The sequence below is a fragment of the Acromyrmex echinatior genome, chromosome 3, assembly GCF_024713525.1.
Source record: "Acromyrmex echinatior isolate Ae372 chromosome 3, ASM2471352v2, whole genome shotgun sequence".
NCBI lineage: Eukaryota > Metazoa > Arthropoda > Insecta > Hymenoptera > Formicidae > Acromyrmex > Acromyrmex echinatior.
Genome location: NC_141854.1, coordinates 9,311,796 through 9,324,698, shown reverse-complemented (window position 1 = coordinate 9,324,698; position 12,903 = coordinate 9,311,796). Strand labels below are relative to the sequence as shown.

Here is a 12,903-nt window from a genome sequence, read left to right as displayed (position 1 = left end):
ATCCGCTATTATTCGTGGATTATTGCGAAACGGGCACTAGAAAAGTCTCGCTTATTGTTGAACTATTATCCGTTATTAAACGATTCATATGAGCCTCGCGAATAAATGCACCCTCACACTGGCAGCATTCGATGTACTATGCATCACATACACAGAGTTGCCACAAATTCCTCATTCTAAAATTTCACGACTTTTCCCTAATTTCCAGACAAAATATTTCACGATTTTCCCTGCTTTCAGTAATATTAAAATTTGTTTTTATATTTCCATCTTGCTTTGGAGACCGTCGAATATTTTGTTGAGAGCAATTCAACATAGCAATGTAAATTACTATTAACGTTGCTGACACTGCTTGCATTTAAAGAGCCAAAAGTTTTAATTTTCCATAAAATATTGCAAAAATCTCTAACTTTTCCCTGATATTACTTAAAACAACATCTCTAATATAAAGTTCGTTGTTCTTAATCTTCCTTCGATATATAATATAATTGTATTAATTAATTTGGTAGTTTTCCATATTATTTAATAAAATAATAGATTAAGTTAATCGAAGATTGGTCGAGAAAAAAATGGTCTTTAATCGACGATTTCTCTGATTTCCAGTTTCGTAACAATCCTGATATAATATATGTGTTCCGTCACGGGGAATCCCCAAAGTCAAAGCGTTATTAATGCGTCCTGTCAGAATATTCGCGGCCCGGACGGTATCGCAGAATTATAGCGTCGTAATGTCGTTTCGCGCGCGAGACGACCGGCATGGCGTTATCCTGACGCACCACGTCGGTCGCAGTCACCGAGAATTCTATTTTCGTTGGCGTTGCTAATTATTATGAACGGACCGCGTGCAGTCACTCGGCTGTTCGCGAGCGCGAACTCGCGGAGAGGAAATGAACGAGCATCGAAAATAACGTCTGAGAGGAAGAAACCGGGAAGGAATGAGAGACAGGAACGATGAGGATGACGTTGAGAATAATTGGGAATCCCGTCTATTATTATTTTTTTTTTTTTTTTTCCCCCGGTAGACACGACTGGAGTTGTCTTCTGTGAAGACAATTTGGTAACTCGAGTCGCGAGAGTGTCGGCGAGCAGACAGAAATTGAAATAGCAGCAGTAAAGACTAAAGCGCGTGATATGTCGTTTCAATTACGAATCTCATAGCTTTAACAGTGTAGGGTGATGATATCATAAATAAGCGGTGAAAAGATTTAATCAAGAGGGGATCCAAACTAATCTGTATGCCTTTATTCCCGCCTTGTGTAAAGCCTAAGCATAAACGGAGGAATATAGAGCGATTTAAGTAATTGTTTGAGAAAAAAATTTGTCTCGCGTATATTTGAATTGTAGCGGATTAGGAATCTCACAGATGTGAAAAAAAGAGAGAATAAAAACAGCCATTTAAGCAATAGAGAGTTTGATCGTTTAGGACCTCAATTTCCTATTTGTTGCGTATTCACATTATAGTCTCAAAAAGATACGTTGTTTAATATTGTTTATAAAAATTATTCTCCACTTTGTGTACATATTTGTCATGAGATTTTCTTGTATTCTTCAGCGTTACTTGCGCACAGAACGACACCTTCTTCTTTTTCTCGAAAGAGAAAACATAATTGATGGAAATTAGAAAATAAGTGACAGATACACGGTTAAAGCTTAAGTACGAAATAATTACGACCTCAGGAGATACAGACTAAATGCGTCTTGTTTCCATGGTGAGGCGCGAGGGATCCTGTTTTATAAATGAGGTAATATTACGCTTCCGCGTCGTAGCTTCCATCCGTAGAAGCGCTACGCGATATTGTACCTTCGCGCGTCCGCGCGAAAATTTCAGATCACGAGCGAGCGATGTGAATAAACGAGGAAGATTTGAAAACGTTACCGAATGAATACGATACGATCGAGCATGACAGCTGTCGCGCATCGGACAAAGCGCGACCGGAAGTGGGATGTATCGACTGGACGTGGAAAAGTACGATATAATTTGCACGAGGGTCAATATTACGAGCGCACGGCGAACAACAATAAACGGGAGGGGAATTCCTACGGGGAGAAGCGGGGAGCGAGTAGAGTGCGAGTGAACGAGGTGGAATGGGAAGCTTCCACGCACGGAAGCTCCGTAAATATTGAATCCCGCTGCACCGTTCTGTGCCATTCTGTGCCATTCTGTGCACGGTGGTCCGGCCCGGGCGTGTAACGCGAGACAATAAGGAGAAGGAACGGGAGAATAAATGAGAATGCGCGGGAAGAGAAACGCGAGAGTTTCAGGAGGCAACGGCCCAACAAAAGACTCGAGGGAAGATGTCCATTATCTAGGATCGGAGAGAAAGCGGGAAAGGGAAACGCGCGATTCGAACGATCGTCATCCGTGGCTTCTTCCTTTTTCGCTCTCTTCCGAGAGCAAACAGACCGAATGAAGTCGTTACAAGATCTGTACATATGTGAGAAAATTCCATTTTCCAATTCGCGATAGACAGAATCACGGGTTTTTTTTTTGCCGTTTACATTACGGACGGTTGATGGTTCAAACGGTTTTTTGTACGTTTTTTTTTTAAATATTTCGCACGGTTTCGTAAATAATACGGTTTTTTTCCACAGCTGTATAAAACGTGTGATGAGACATTACGAACCATTAAAGGAGAATGATTAAACGTCGCGTTTCGCGCTAATTATAAGATAAATTATGATGAGCATACGTGATTCTGTGCTGAGATTTCGCGTTTCCACGGCATTCATAGCGCGAGTCCACAATGAAGAGGAGCAGGAATATCGCGAAGTTATTATCTCGTTTAATCGACGGAGTAAAAACAGTGGATATTGGACGAGTCGCGCGAAGGGACGAGATAAACTCGGAAGATGAAAGCGACGACGCCAAGAAGTGGCGCGGACGAAAAATGATCTGAAATAGACAGCCACGGGAGCACGTTTATGTGCGTTTATTCGTGGTTGCAAATAAATGTCAATCTTCGCGGACGGCAAGAATGGCGGAAGGTCCGCGAACTCGACGACGGAGTTAATTGACATGAGTAGATGGCGGAGGGGAGGGAGGGAGAAATTTGCGCGCCTGCGACGATGACTTGGGAAATATCAAATGTGGCTTGATGCGACTAGAAAGGGTCGACGACTTCGAATAAAATTTTAACCATCGCTGAACCGCGTATTTACTCGTCATCAGGCGGCTTTCGAAGTTTCTTGACATTTCGCGCAGTTAATCATTCATAAGCTATGCGGCGTACGTTATTTTTAGACGCCACGCGAACGCCTGAGTGCTTTGCAATCAACGCATACAATTTGCCATGGTACTGGTAGAATGCAATCGTCGGGGGTGCTCTCTCCAAAGGGTCACGGATGTGTCTTTTTCTTCTAGAATTCCAACCAGGTGGTTTGCGATACCTACGATGTACGTACGGGAATATTAAAAAGAAAAAAAAAAAAAAAAAGGAGGGTAGAAACATAGGGCCGATAAATATGAACGAGTTACGAAGGAAGTGTACCAGCTGCAATCGCGATATAAAAGCGTGTAATAAAACCTCTTGCCAACGTGTCCGCACTTGTAGATCTTGCTCACGATTCCCGGTACTTTCTTCCAAGAAATCCACATCACGGGAGACATGAAGGTACGATATAACGTGAGAAAATCCTTCTTTCCGCGATTTAAGTGCGAAGTCAGGAAGTGGCGGCTTAAGGACGACAGACGCACGAGGCAGGTATCGCAGAAATATACTGTCTATATAAGTATATTTATATGACTCTCTCTCTCTCTCTCTCTCTCTCTCTCTCGTTTCCTACGTGAAGACTATTCTCGCGCGTTCTCGGACGTGTGGAGCAGGCGTCGGCGTAAAATATTTTTTGCCGGTGAAAATCCGCTATCTCGGCTCCGAGGCGAGGAACCGCGGAAACACAGATCTCCACTTTGCGCGACCGCGAGAGGAAAAAGGGTGGCGACGGAGACGTGAGAGCAGAGAGTGCATCGGACTTGACGAACTGGATCCGCACGTCGGATGGCACTCGCCCTCTCGACGGTTATTGCGAGTGTTTCATACCGCTTTTATGACCCCCGCGGCCATCGCCGTGTCGCCTTTTGTCAGAGGATAATTCAAGCCGGCTCCTCCTTCCTCCGGCAAATGTCAAATCGGACGTGATGTACGTTAACTTGGCGCCACTCTGAAACCATCTGACCGGCCGCGTGGGCAGGCGTAGGTCGTTTTAAAATGTCAAGATCTTTTTCTACATAAGTTTTTCTCTCGCGGAGAGAATCTATTACGTTACGCTAAAAAGTTTACTAAATTGTTATACATATTTCTTTGAATAGTACCTAAGTAAACATTTACTTATATATATATATATTGTGTATACATTAAATAAATATTCACTCAACAAAAAAATAATAATTAAATTAATGGTTTTTATATCAAATATATGTTTATATTTAGAGTAAATATTTACGTAGAACTACTCGAGCAAATATTTATTAAAATTTAGTACTTTTTTAAAAAGTATGTATTACGTCAGCGACGCACGTGGCAAACAAAAATTGTTATTTCATTCTAAAGAACGAGACGGCTGTTACTGCGTTATAACATGTTTGTATCTAATTTATATATCTTAACAAGCATTTATTACGTTCAAAACCATTAAAAACACTGACATTTATTTTGTTGTTTGTGAGCATATTTTTTTATTCTAATTTTGATGTGCGTATTCGTTGCGTATATTTACGTGTATTTATAATCACAGTTTTTTTCACCGAATATCTTCATGCTTTAAACTGAAATATAACACAAAACAGAACATAAAAAATGATAAAAATAATGATACTGCGCACATTTCAGTGGAAAGGAATATCCGAGGTTATCGGTGATATTTGTGTTATTTTTCTTTTTCGATGAAAAAAATCAAAAAGTCATTGTAAACTTGGCGTTGAATAAAAAATAATATTGTTATTTTCTCATAAATATCGTCATGAATGTATAATGTTCGTAGATTTTCGCAAGGCAATTTATCCACGTCAGGGTGTTCCGGAAACTATGCAAACGTACGTGATGAACGAAATCCGTTCGTTGAAGACATAGAACAAACTCGGGATGAGGCGAAATCTGCATATGCTATTACGTTTCCTTTTGCCAACAATGGCCGTATTGTGTTCGTGTACGTACATCACGGCGGGCAAATAGCGTCGTCGAAATCGCGAATTGGGATCGTCAATATCAATCTCGAATAGAGCGAGAGGATGTAAGCGGATCGAAGGGACGTCGAGCGAATGGAAAATAACGATTGCCTGATATCAGTCGGCTGGAAGGTAATAAAATAAACTTCCTTGAGCGTGCAAAGTCTGCGCTCTGTAAAAAGAATCTGTTCGCCTGTGCAAATCGGAAAGTACGAGGTGTCAAATACCTTTCCTCGTAAAAAAAGTGAGAAATATTTTGACGTTCCAATCTCTCACGTAAGTCGTCTGCACCTCAACGTTTCACATATCAAGTTAAATTACCTTGGTAACTTGAAATTAAAGCTTACTTGTGAAGTAAAAGATAAAATTTGTAGTCTTCAAGATTGTCACAAATTCCTCATCCTAATTAAAATTCCAGATAAAATTTCATAATTTTTCTTAACTTTCAGTAATATTTTAAAATTTTTTGTATTTACGTCTTAATTGGGAAATCGTCAAAAAAAATGTTATTAAAAGATTACTTAATAGAAGTGTAAATTACTGTTGTTACTGATACTGATACTGATTTGCGTTTTTAATTAAGTTAAGTTGGAATTCCAAAACACTGCGTAAGTGTAAGATACATATATTAAATTTCTTTAAAGTCAAGAATTTTAAATTTCCAGAAAATTTCACAAAATCCCCTGATTTTCATGACTGTTTTTTCATTTCCCTGATTTCCAGTTTTGTGCGGGCAACCCTGTATTTTTTCTAAGTTTTCCAAGTTATTTACATATTAAAAGAGCTCACATATTCGTCTACAAAAGTCGAAATAAACAATTTGAAACTTCCGAGGATTTTCCTTGGCTTTCGCCACATGTCCTTTCGTTTCTTCAACCAGTTATCCTTGATATTCAATCGAGCCCAGGCGCCGTCCTTCGGCGTAAAGTTCAGAATAAAGTCCCGTATTCCCGCGAAAAACAGGAGATCGGGCGTTTCGTCTGGGCTAATAAAACTTGATCGTTTCCAAGGTGTGAGTGTCGTTTCGCAGTCGTTGAAACGATCGGGCGTTCCTCGGCCGTGCACAGCGTCGCGTTTATTATCGTTGCATCGGAGCGTGTCGGAAATGGCCCGTAAACGCGGCTGTTGGCACAATTCCGGGATATTCCTAGAGTTATTGTTGGAGCATCGATTCTCGCGTGTGCGCGTTATCGATACGTTTCGTCTTTTCGCGAAGAGCAAATCGGAGCAATGCACTTCGTCTTCTCCGAAATCGTTCGGAATATTGTGAAAAGTCGCTTCTCGTTTGCGCGTTGTAACGAAACATTGGAATATTTCACATATTTTCCGATGAAACGAGCTTATGATCGAGCTTATGATCGTATGACTTCGACTTCTGTTCTTCGGTCTCTTGCAGTTTCGTGCGCACGTTTTTGCTTATTTAAACGTGAATTATATGGGAGATTTTCGTACGCCATGTGCAAGATGTTATAGGTATAAATTTTTGCGCGTTCCAAACCGAATTTCTAACGACTGTTCATTTTTACATGTCAAAATGTATTGCCTCTTGCACACGTCCAAGTATCACTTCACTTCGATCTTTAAATAGATCAGACAAATTGATCGTTCATTTGAATCGATTAACCAGACTCCGGGGCGAGCGAATCAGTCAGATACGAAGATAAGCGGATCTTCCAGTCCATGCAAACGAGTTTATCTGCATTGCGCGGTAGCAAGGTCGCGAGACTTTTAACTTTTGTTGGTAACGGCCATTCTTTGAAAACTGCAGAAAAACGCGAAGGGAATATTCATCAAATTTCATGGCCGGACGTAAGGTAAATGTTTGCGCGAGACAAAGGCTGGTTGGCCGATGTCTCGCGTGATGAACGTGCGACGTGTGTTTACATTTTCTCTCGATCTTGGGAAGAAAAGAAACCGAAGGAATAAACGTTATTATTTTTCACCGTGGAATGCTGGCAAAAGCCATATCCGTTGACCGCAAGGTTGGACCGAACGCCTCGAGAACTGGCTATGCCGCTTTGTTGAATTTAGGGGGACCATCAGCTGGTCAATCCTGAGCCACGCCGTCTCGGTTAATCCGACCAGATTGCAGGACGATCCTTCGTTAATCCATCGATAAATCGGCTGGTTCTGAATTACATGGATATACTCGGAGAGACAATTCTCGCGGAACGTAATTAAATTCATGCCACCCTGATCACAACATTTCGAGTTTGCTTTATTTTCTTGTATTTCTCTCGAAAATTTTCAGAGTGAATCTCAAAATCACTCTTAAAGATTGAACAGTGTGCTACTCCGACTGTTTCAATTTTCACTCTTTAGAATGAAATTCCACTTCCACACTCAAGAAGAGAGTTCCATTAATATTATTATATATATATATATATTTTTTTTAAATTAATTTTACTTAACTAATATTACTTTACTAATATTGTTTAATTAATGTTGCTTAGAGTAAAATGTAATCCGTTGGTAAGAGAAAGCATAACTACGCTGCAAGCATTGTTATATCGCCATATATTGTACGGGAAGATCGATTTTTGCATTGCAGAGAACTTTATTTATTAGCGTACAAAAGCCTTTTGTGGTAAAGTATAAATTAATATCCGTACAAAAAGAAAAAAAAAACTGTTATTCCGTACAATTTATTTAATTAGATCCGTTATTCATGAATAGAACACACGCAAATGAGCGTGTTCGTTTAAAACAGTCAAAGTTAAAACATGATAAATTATTTCTACGGAAACAATACTGGAAAATGAATGAGCAAGATATATTACGGTTCCTTTTTTTTCAATTACGACGAGGAGAATGTTTACTTACCTCTCGGTGGTGCTTTTCACGAATTCGCCTTTCCAGAGACCGCACGTCAATTCGCGAGCAGTTACAGCGAAAAACATAAGATTTACAGCTAGAAGCACTCCGATCGGTCCAAAGAAATATGCCAGGATTTCCATGTCACCTGCAAGGCAAACAGAACGAATCTAAAATTCTGCAGAAGATAAAAAATCGCAGTCTGCTTAACAATCATATAATACGATTATTTCACTCGCAGTTATGTTATAATAAATAATTTTTGTAATTGTTTATTTACCCAGATATAATTTATATCGCAATTTGATTTGTGAGAAAATAATATGTATTATTTTTTTATGGTATTACATGGAGAAAAGAGCCTGGTAATAGCTATAAGCAAATGTATTTTGTTATCGTATTGATACAATATTTAGTAAACATTACCAAACATAATAATAGTAATAGACCGTAATAATTATATTATAATATTAAACATTTAGAAAAGTAAAATAATGTTTTAATTATATTAATTGAATATTTCATTGAAATTGTCTTACCAAAGCATTTATTAATTATTTATTACCTACATTGAAAAGAATACTAAATTTTAATGAATATTTGTTTGGAAAATAAATGTAAACATATATTTATTTGACACAAAAACTATTACTTTAATTTAACTATTATTTTTTATTGAGTAAACATTTATGTACTAAGCAAATATTTACTTAAATGTTTACTCAAAGAAATATGTATTGAGATTTAGCAAACTTTTCTTCAGTGTAAGCTTGATTATTATTACCAAACTTTGTCTTCGGTATGAAAATTTCACGCGCAAACGTGGAGCCTACAATTCCTGTAAGTAATAATAATGCTGACGACGTTTACGATCAAAACGGTAGTAACGAGGTTTCCTAGAATTCATGTTTCACAAGGAAGGAACGTCAATTTCTATTTTGGCTCCGCTAATGGCTCATCGACACGAAACGGTTTTTGCACCTGGATTAATCATATGGATTCTCGCCCGTGGAACGACTCAGATCCAGGTCGATATATTTCCAGATTTTGAGCGGCGCAGATATGCGAACGGCGGTGGCTGTTTCGCGTTGCATACCAACCGATTCAATAATAAACGGCGCGATTAACTAAATGACCAGCGAGTTTATCCTCGCAATGTTTAATTCGGTGCATCTCCGATAATTCCGACAGTGGCTCGTGGCGTCTGTTCGAATGATGTGCCATTCGCACCAGAAAACGCAAAGATGCGAAAACGCTGATTTTCGACCACATCAGCGAATCAGGAAATGAAAGCTAATTATTGATTCTGAATTTCTTGACATTTTAACTCGTTGCAAATTATCCCGTTCCTATACTGTTAGAAATGTTCTTAAGTTACACAATTTGAGCTTAATGTCATGACATTACATTATATTAAATTTAATGTAAATTTCATGAAAATTTATGAAATTTAATATATTTTTCATAAAATTTTCTTAAAAGTGTATTAAATTTCATAAATTTAATGTACACGTTCATTACATTTAAGTAATTACTGTAACTTAATTTTCAGTTAAATCATTCATTACTTTTAATTTCGTTCATAATCACGAGCTTTGTTTACATATAAAGGAAGCTCGTGGTTACATTTCTAACAGTGTATAAATTATAATTAATTAAAATCACTCATGTGATTCTTGAAAATTCGTTTTGGAATTATAAAATCTTATCTATCGATGAGGAGAGACACGAAGAGAAAGACGCGTCTCGGAATGCGGAAGGCGAGTTTTCGTAATGCACGCGAGCGGAAATAGATGGACGGATTTATGACAAACAAATAAATCGTACGGTGTCGAGCTGTCGACAGACGCGGGTTTATTTTCTTGTCCGTATCGACGGGCGGCATGTTACGACGGAAAGAAAATAGGGACGTCGCGCCGGCCGGAAGTTCGTTTTCGAACGAACGTCTGAATGTGCGACGCGTCTCCCACATTTATTCTTAATTATTTATGACTCCGAGCGCGAGAACGGTAGTTCTCGCGATCGCAAACGATAATAACCAATGGGGCGCAACGCACTTTGTTTCCGTTATCCAATAATGTCCGATAGCCGATAAACTTTGCTGTAGCGTCATTGCACATTTGTCTCTCCCTCTCGTGAATATTGTTTACGCACCCGGCCGCACATATCTCAAGCGATTAAATTTTTTGCTCTTTTCGTAGTGTGTATGCACCATTTCCGAAAAGGGACGTAATTATTCCTCACCCCACAATTGATCGCGGGATTAACCCATCGCCCGATTTTTAATTAAAAACTATCGCAAAATAAATGTACAAATTATTATACTTTGTCTTTTTTTTTACAATTTTATGAGAATTAGATAAAATAACTAAAAAAAAAAATAACTAAAAAAAAAAAAAAAAAGAGAGACAAACATGTTCAATTTAATATCATTTGAGGAACAGTGATCTCTCGTGGTATATTACATTTGCAGAAATTACATTTGCTTTTGTGCAGGGATAGTTTCCAGAATTATTCACATTTATATACAAACTCTTGTTCCTAAAAAGTATGCCAAGAATATATAGCTCGCAATCCTTTGAAATGCGTTTCGGAAGCTTCGTAACAATGCTAACAACCGCGACTTTTGTTTCCTCTTGTTGTCGCTTTCGTCTGTTATAATTCTCTCCTCCGTTCACCTACAAGTATAAATCTTGCTATTTTTTAAGAGAAAATATTTTTTTGTGAAATTATTAAGAGGCCTCCTATCGAGGGAGAAACGTTGTATTGTATTTCACGCGATAAACCGGAGCCAGGTAATCGGGGGGGATAAAAATAAAGTGGAAAATCCACCCGATTCATGAAGGGAGGTGGGCGAGCGCGTGCGATCGCACGATTGAACATGGTACATTTTGCACGAGGTTACAACAACGAGGGTATTCCGTTGCGATCACGCGACCGCCATGCCATCGTGATCCCGTCGAAATTGCATCCGCGTGCGGGAAAGGGCGGTATGTGTTTAGCAGAAATCATGGTAAATCACGGGGAGCGTGCATTTACCCAATCGCGAATCGGATCGGATCTGATCGGATCGGTTTTCCAGTTCTGGTGCAAGGCTGCGCGATTCCCTGAATTCCTGAGATCTGCAGGCGCTGGTACGCGCGCACGCTCGGATTTCAAGTTCAAGCTAGACATCCTTATCCCGTATCACGTACGTATGTTTCAGTTAAATTCAAATATTTGCAATACGAATTCATATGCTGCTTTACAATCTCCTTGCCGTTGCGCGAATATACCAAGTTCTAGTAGATACAGAGGGAAGACCCCTATTATGGGATACCGAGTTCATTTTAGGTAAATGCTACTGAGTCTATGGACAGAAATTTTTAAAAATAATATAGGTCATTTTGAAGGGAGTTTAATAAGCTTTGAGATAATGTTAAATAAAATTTAATTCAAATTTCATTTTTTTTTTAAATTAAAGAAATGTAAAAAGCGAGCAAATCGCAAAGTAAAAAAATTGTACTCCTAATATAAGATGTTCCGAGAAATCGATAGTAAAACGCAAAGTATATCAAAGTATTGCAACTAAAAAATTTTATTTAATGTTTCTTAAATATAAACAAATACAATCAGGGCGAAAAATGAGTATGCGATACATTATACCTAGAATTCGTTTTCAAGTAGTTGAAATCAAGCATTGCAGAAATAGGCACTCGACGTTCATTCCGGTTGTTCTTTTTAGTATTGTACAATAACATTTATACTTTAGCAACGATTTTCACTATAACATGAGAGCATGGGTTTCATATTAGAAATCCTCTGGGTATCTCATATTACGATTTCCACGACTTACGGTTTTGCGATCATCAAATCTAACTTCTGTAATTAAGCAATTTAACATATCCCGTATTTTTCTATTAGTACCTTACTCTGTCACTATATGAAGAATTTATTGCCAAATATCTATTTTGTTTTTATTAAATAATAAACAATGTTTAAAGGCTCAATGAAACTTAAAGATATTCAAATTCTAAAATCTTTTTTTATATACGGTGACTACAAGCATGATCTAATAATAAATTTTCTACTAAACAGTTTTCAATCCAAGAGCAATAAATTCATGATGAAACTAATAAATAGCGTCTATTAGTTTAGCAGAAACGCCGTTATCTCATATTAGGCGCCTATCTCATAATAGGGGCTTTTCTCTATTTATATAATGTAAGATCAGAAGTAAACGCGATAATTTAAAGCAAAGTTGATTTCATTTGATGAAAGTGTTTACAAAATTGCGATTTTATGTAAATAGCATATAAAGAGAAAATAATGATCTAATAATATTCCATTATTTTCATACATATTTAATATCAGAAATGAAATATTTCTAAAATCTAGCATAAAATTTAATTATATTATTTGACTTTACGTTACATGACTATATTATTCTACAAAATATATAAATAATGCATGGAAAATATATGCAATCACATATGATCTTATAATCGAGTTTATGTAGTTGCGTTGTGCAGAAGATTAATTTACATATTATTATCGTGTTTTCAGTTTATATATGAAATAATAAAATATATATTTACACCCCTCTCTCTCTCTCTCTCTCTCTCTCTCTCTCTCTCTCTCTCTCTTTCCAACGCAATGCAAATCATTAAAATGAATTGATTGATAATTTATTGAGCCAGTATTACAATCAAAATATAACGAAGTTATTACAAAATATTGAACATTGCTTACTAAATTACACGAGAATTTGAACAGCAGTAAAAATAGGATTCATGTGCAAAGCCCGCTATTTCGATCTTCGGTAATTTAGTGACCGAAACCCTGATCGCTTTTATCGGGGTGGCTCCCTCGCAGCCAACCGGACTCAACGACTTTTCCAACCCCATAACTACGGATGCAATCTGCCAGAAACAGACTTCCACGAGAAC

At 37.8% G+C, this 12,903-nt stretch overlaps 1 protein-coding gene across 1 annotated transcript in view; it reads right to left on the bottom strand.

Moving 5' to 3' along the window:
- mthl1 (adhesion G-protein coupled receptor methuselah-like 1) overlaps positions 1–12,903 on the bottom strand; it is a 171,605-nt gene that overhangs the window by 4,792 nt on the left and 153,910 nt on the right. The window contains exon 6 of the mRNA XM_011056527.2: positions 7,985–8,123. Within this exon, the coding sequence (XP_011054829.2) occupies positions 7,985–8,123 (139 nt within the window). The remainder of the gene's footprint in view (positions 1–7,984; positions 8,124–12,903) is intronic.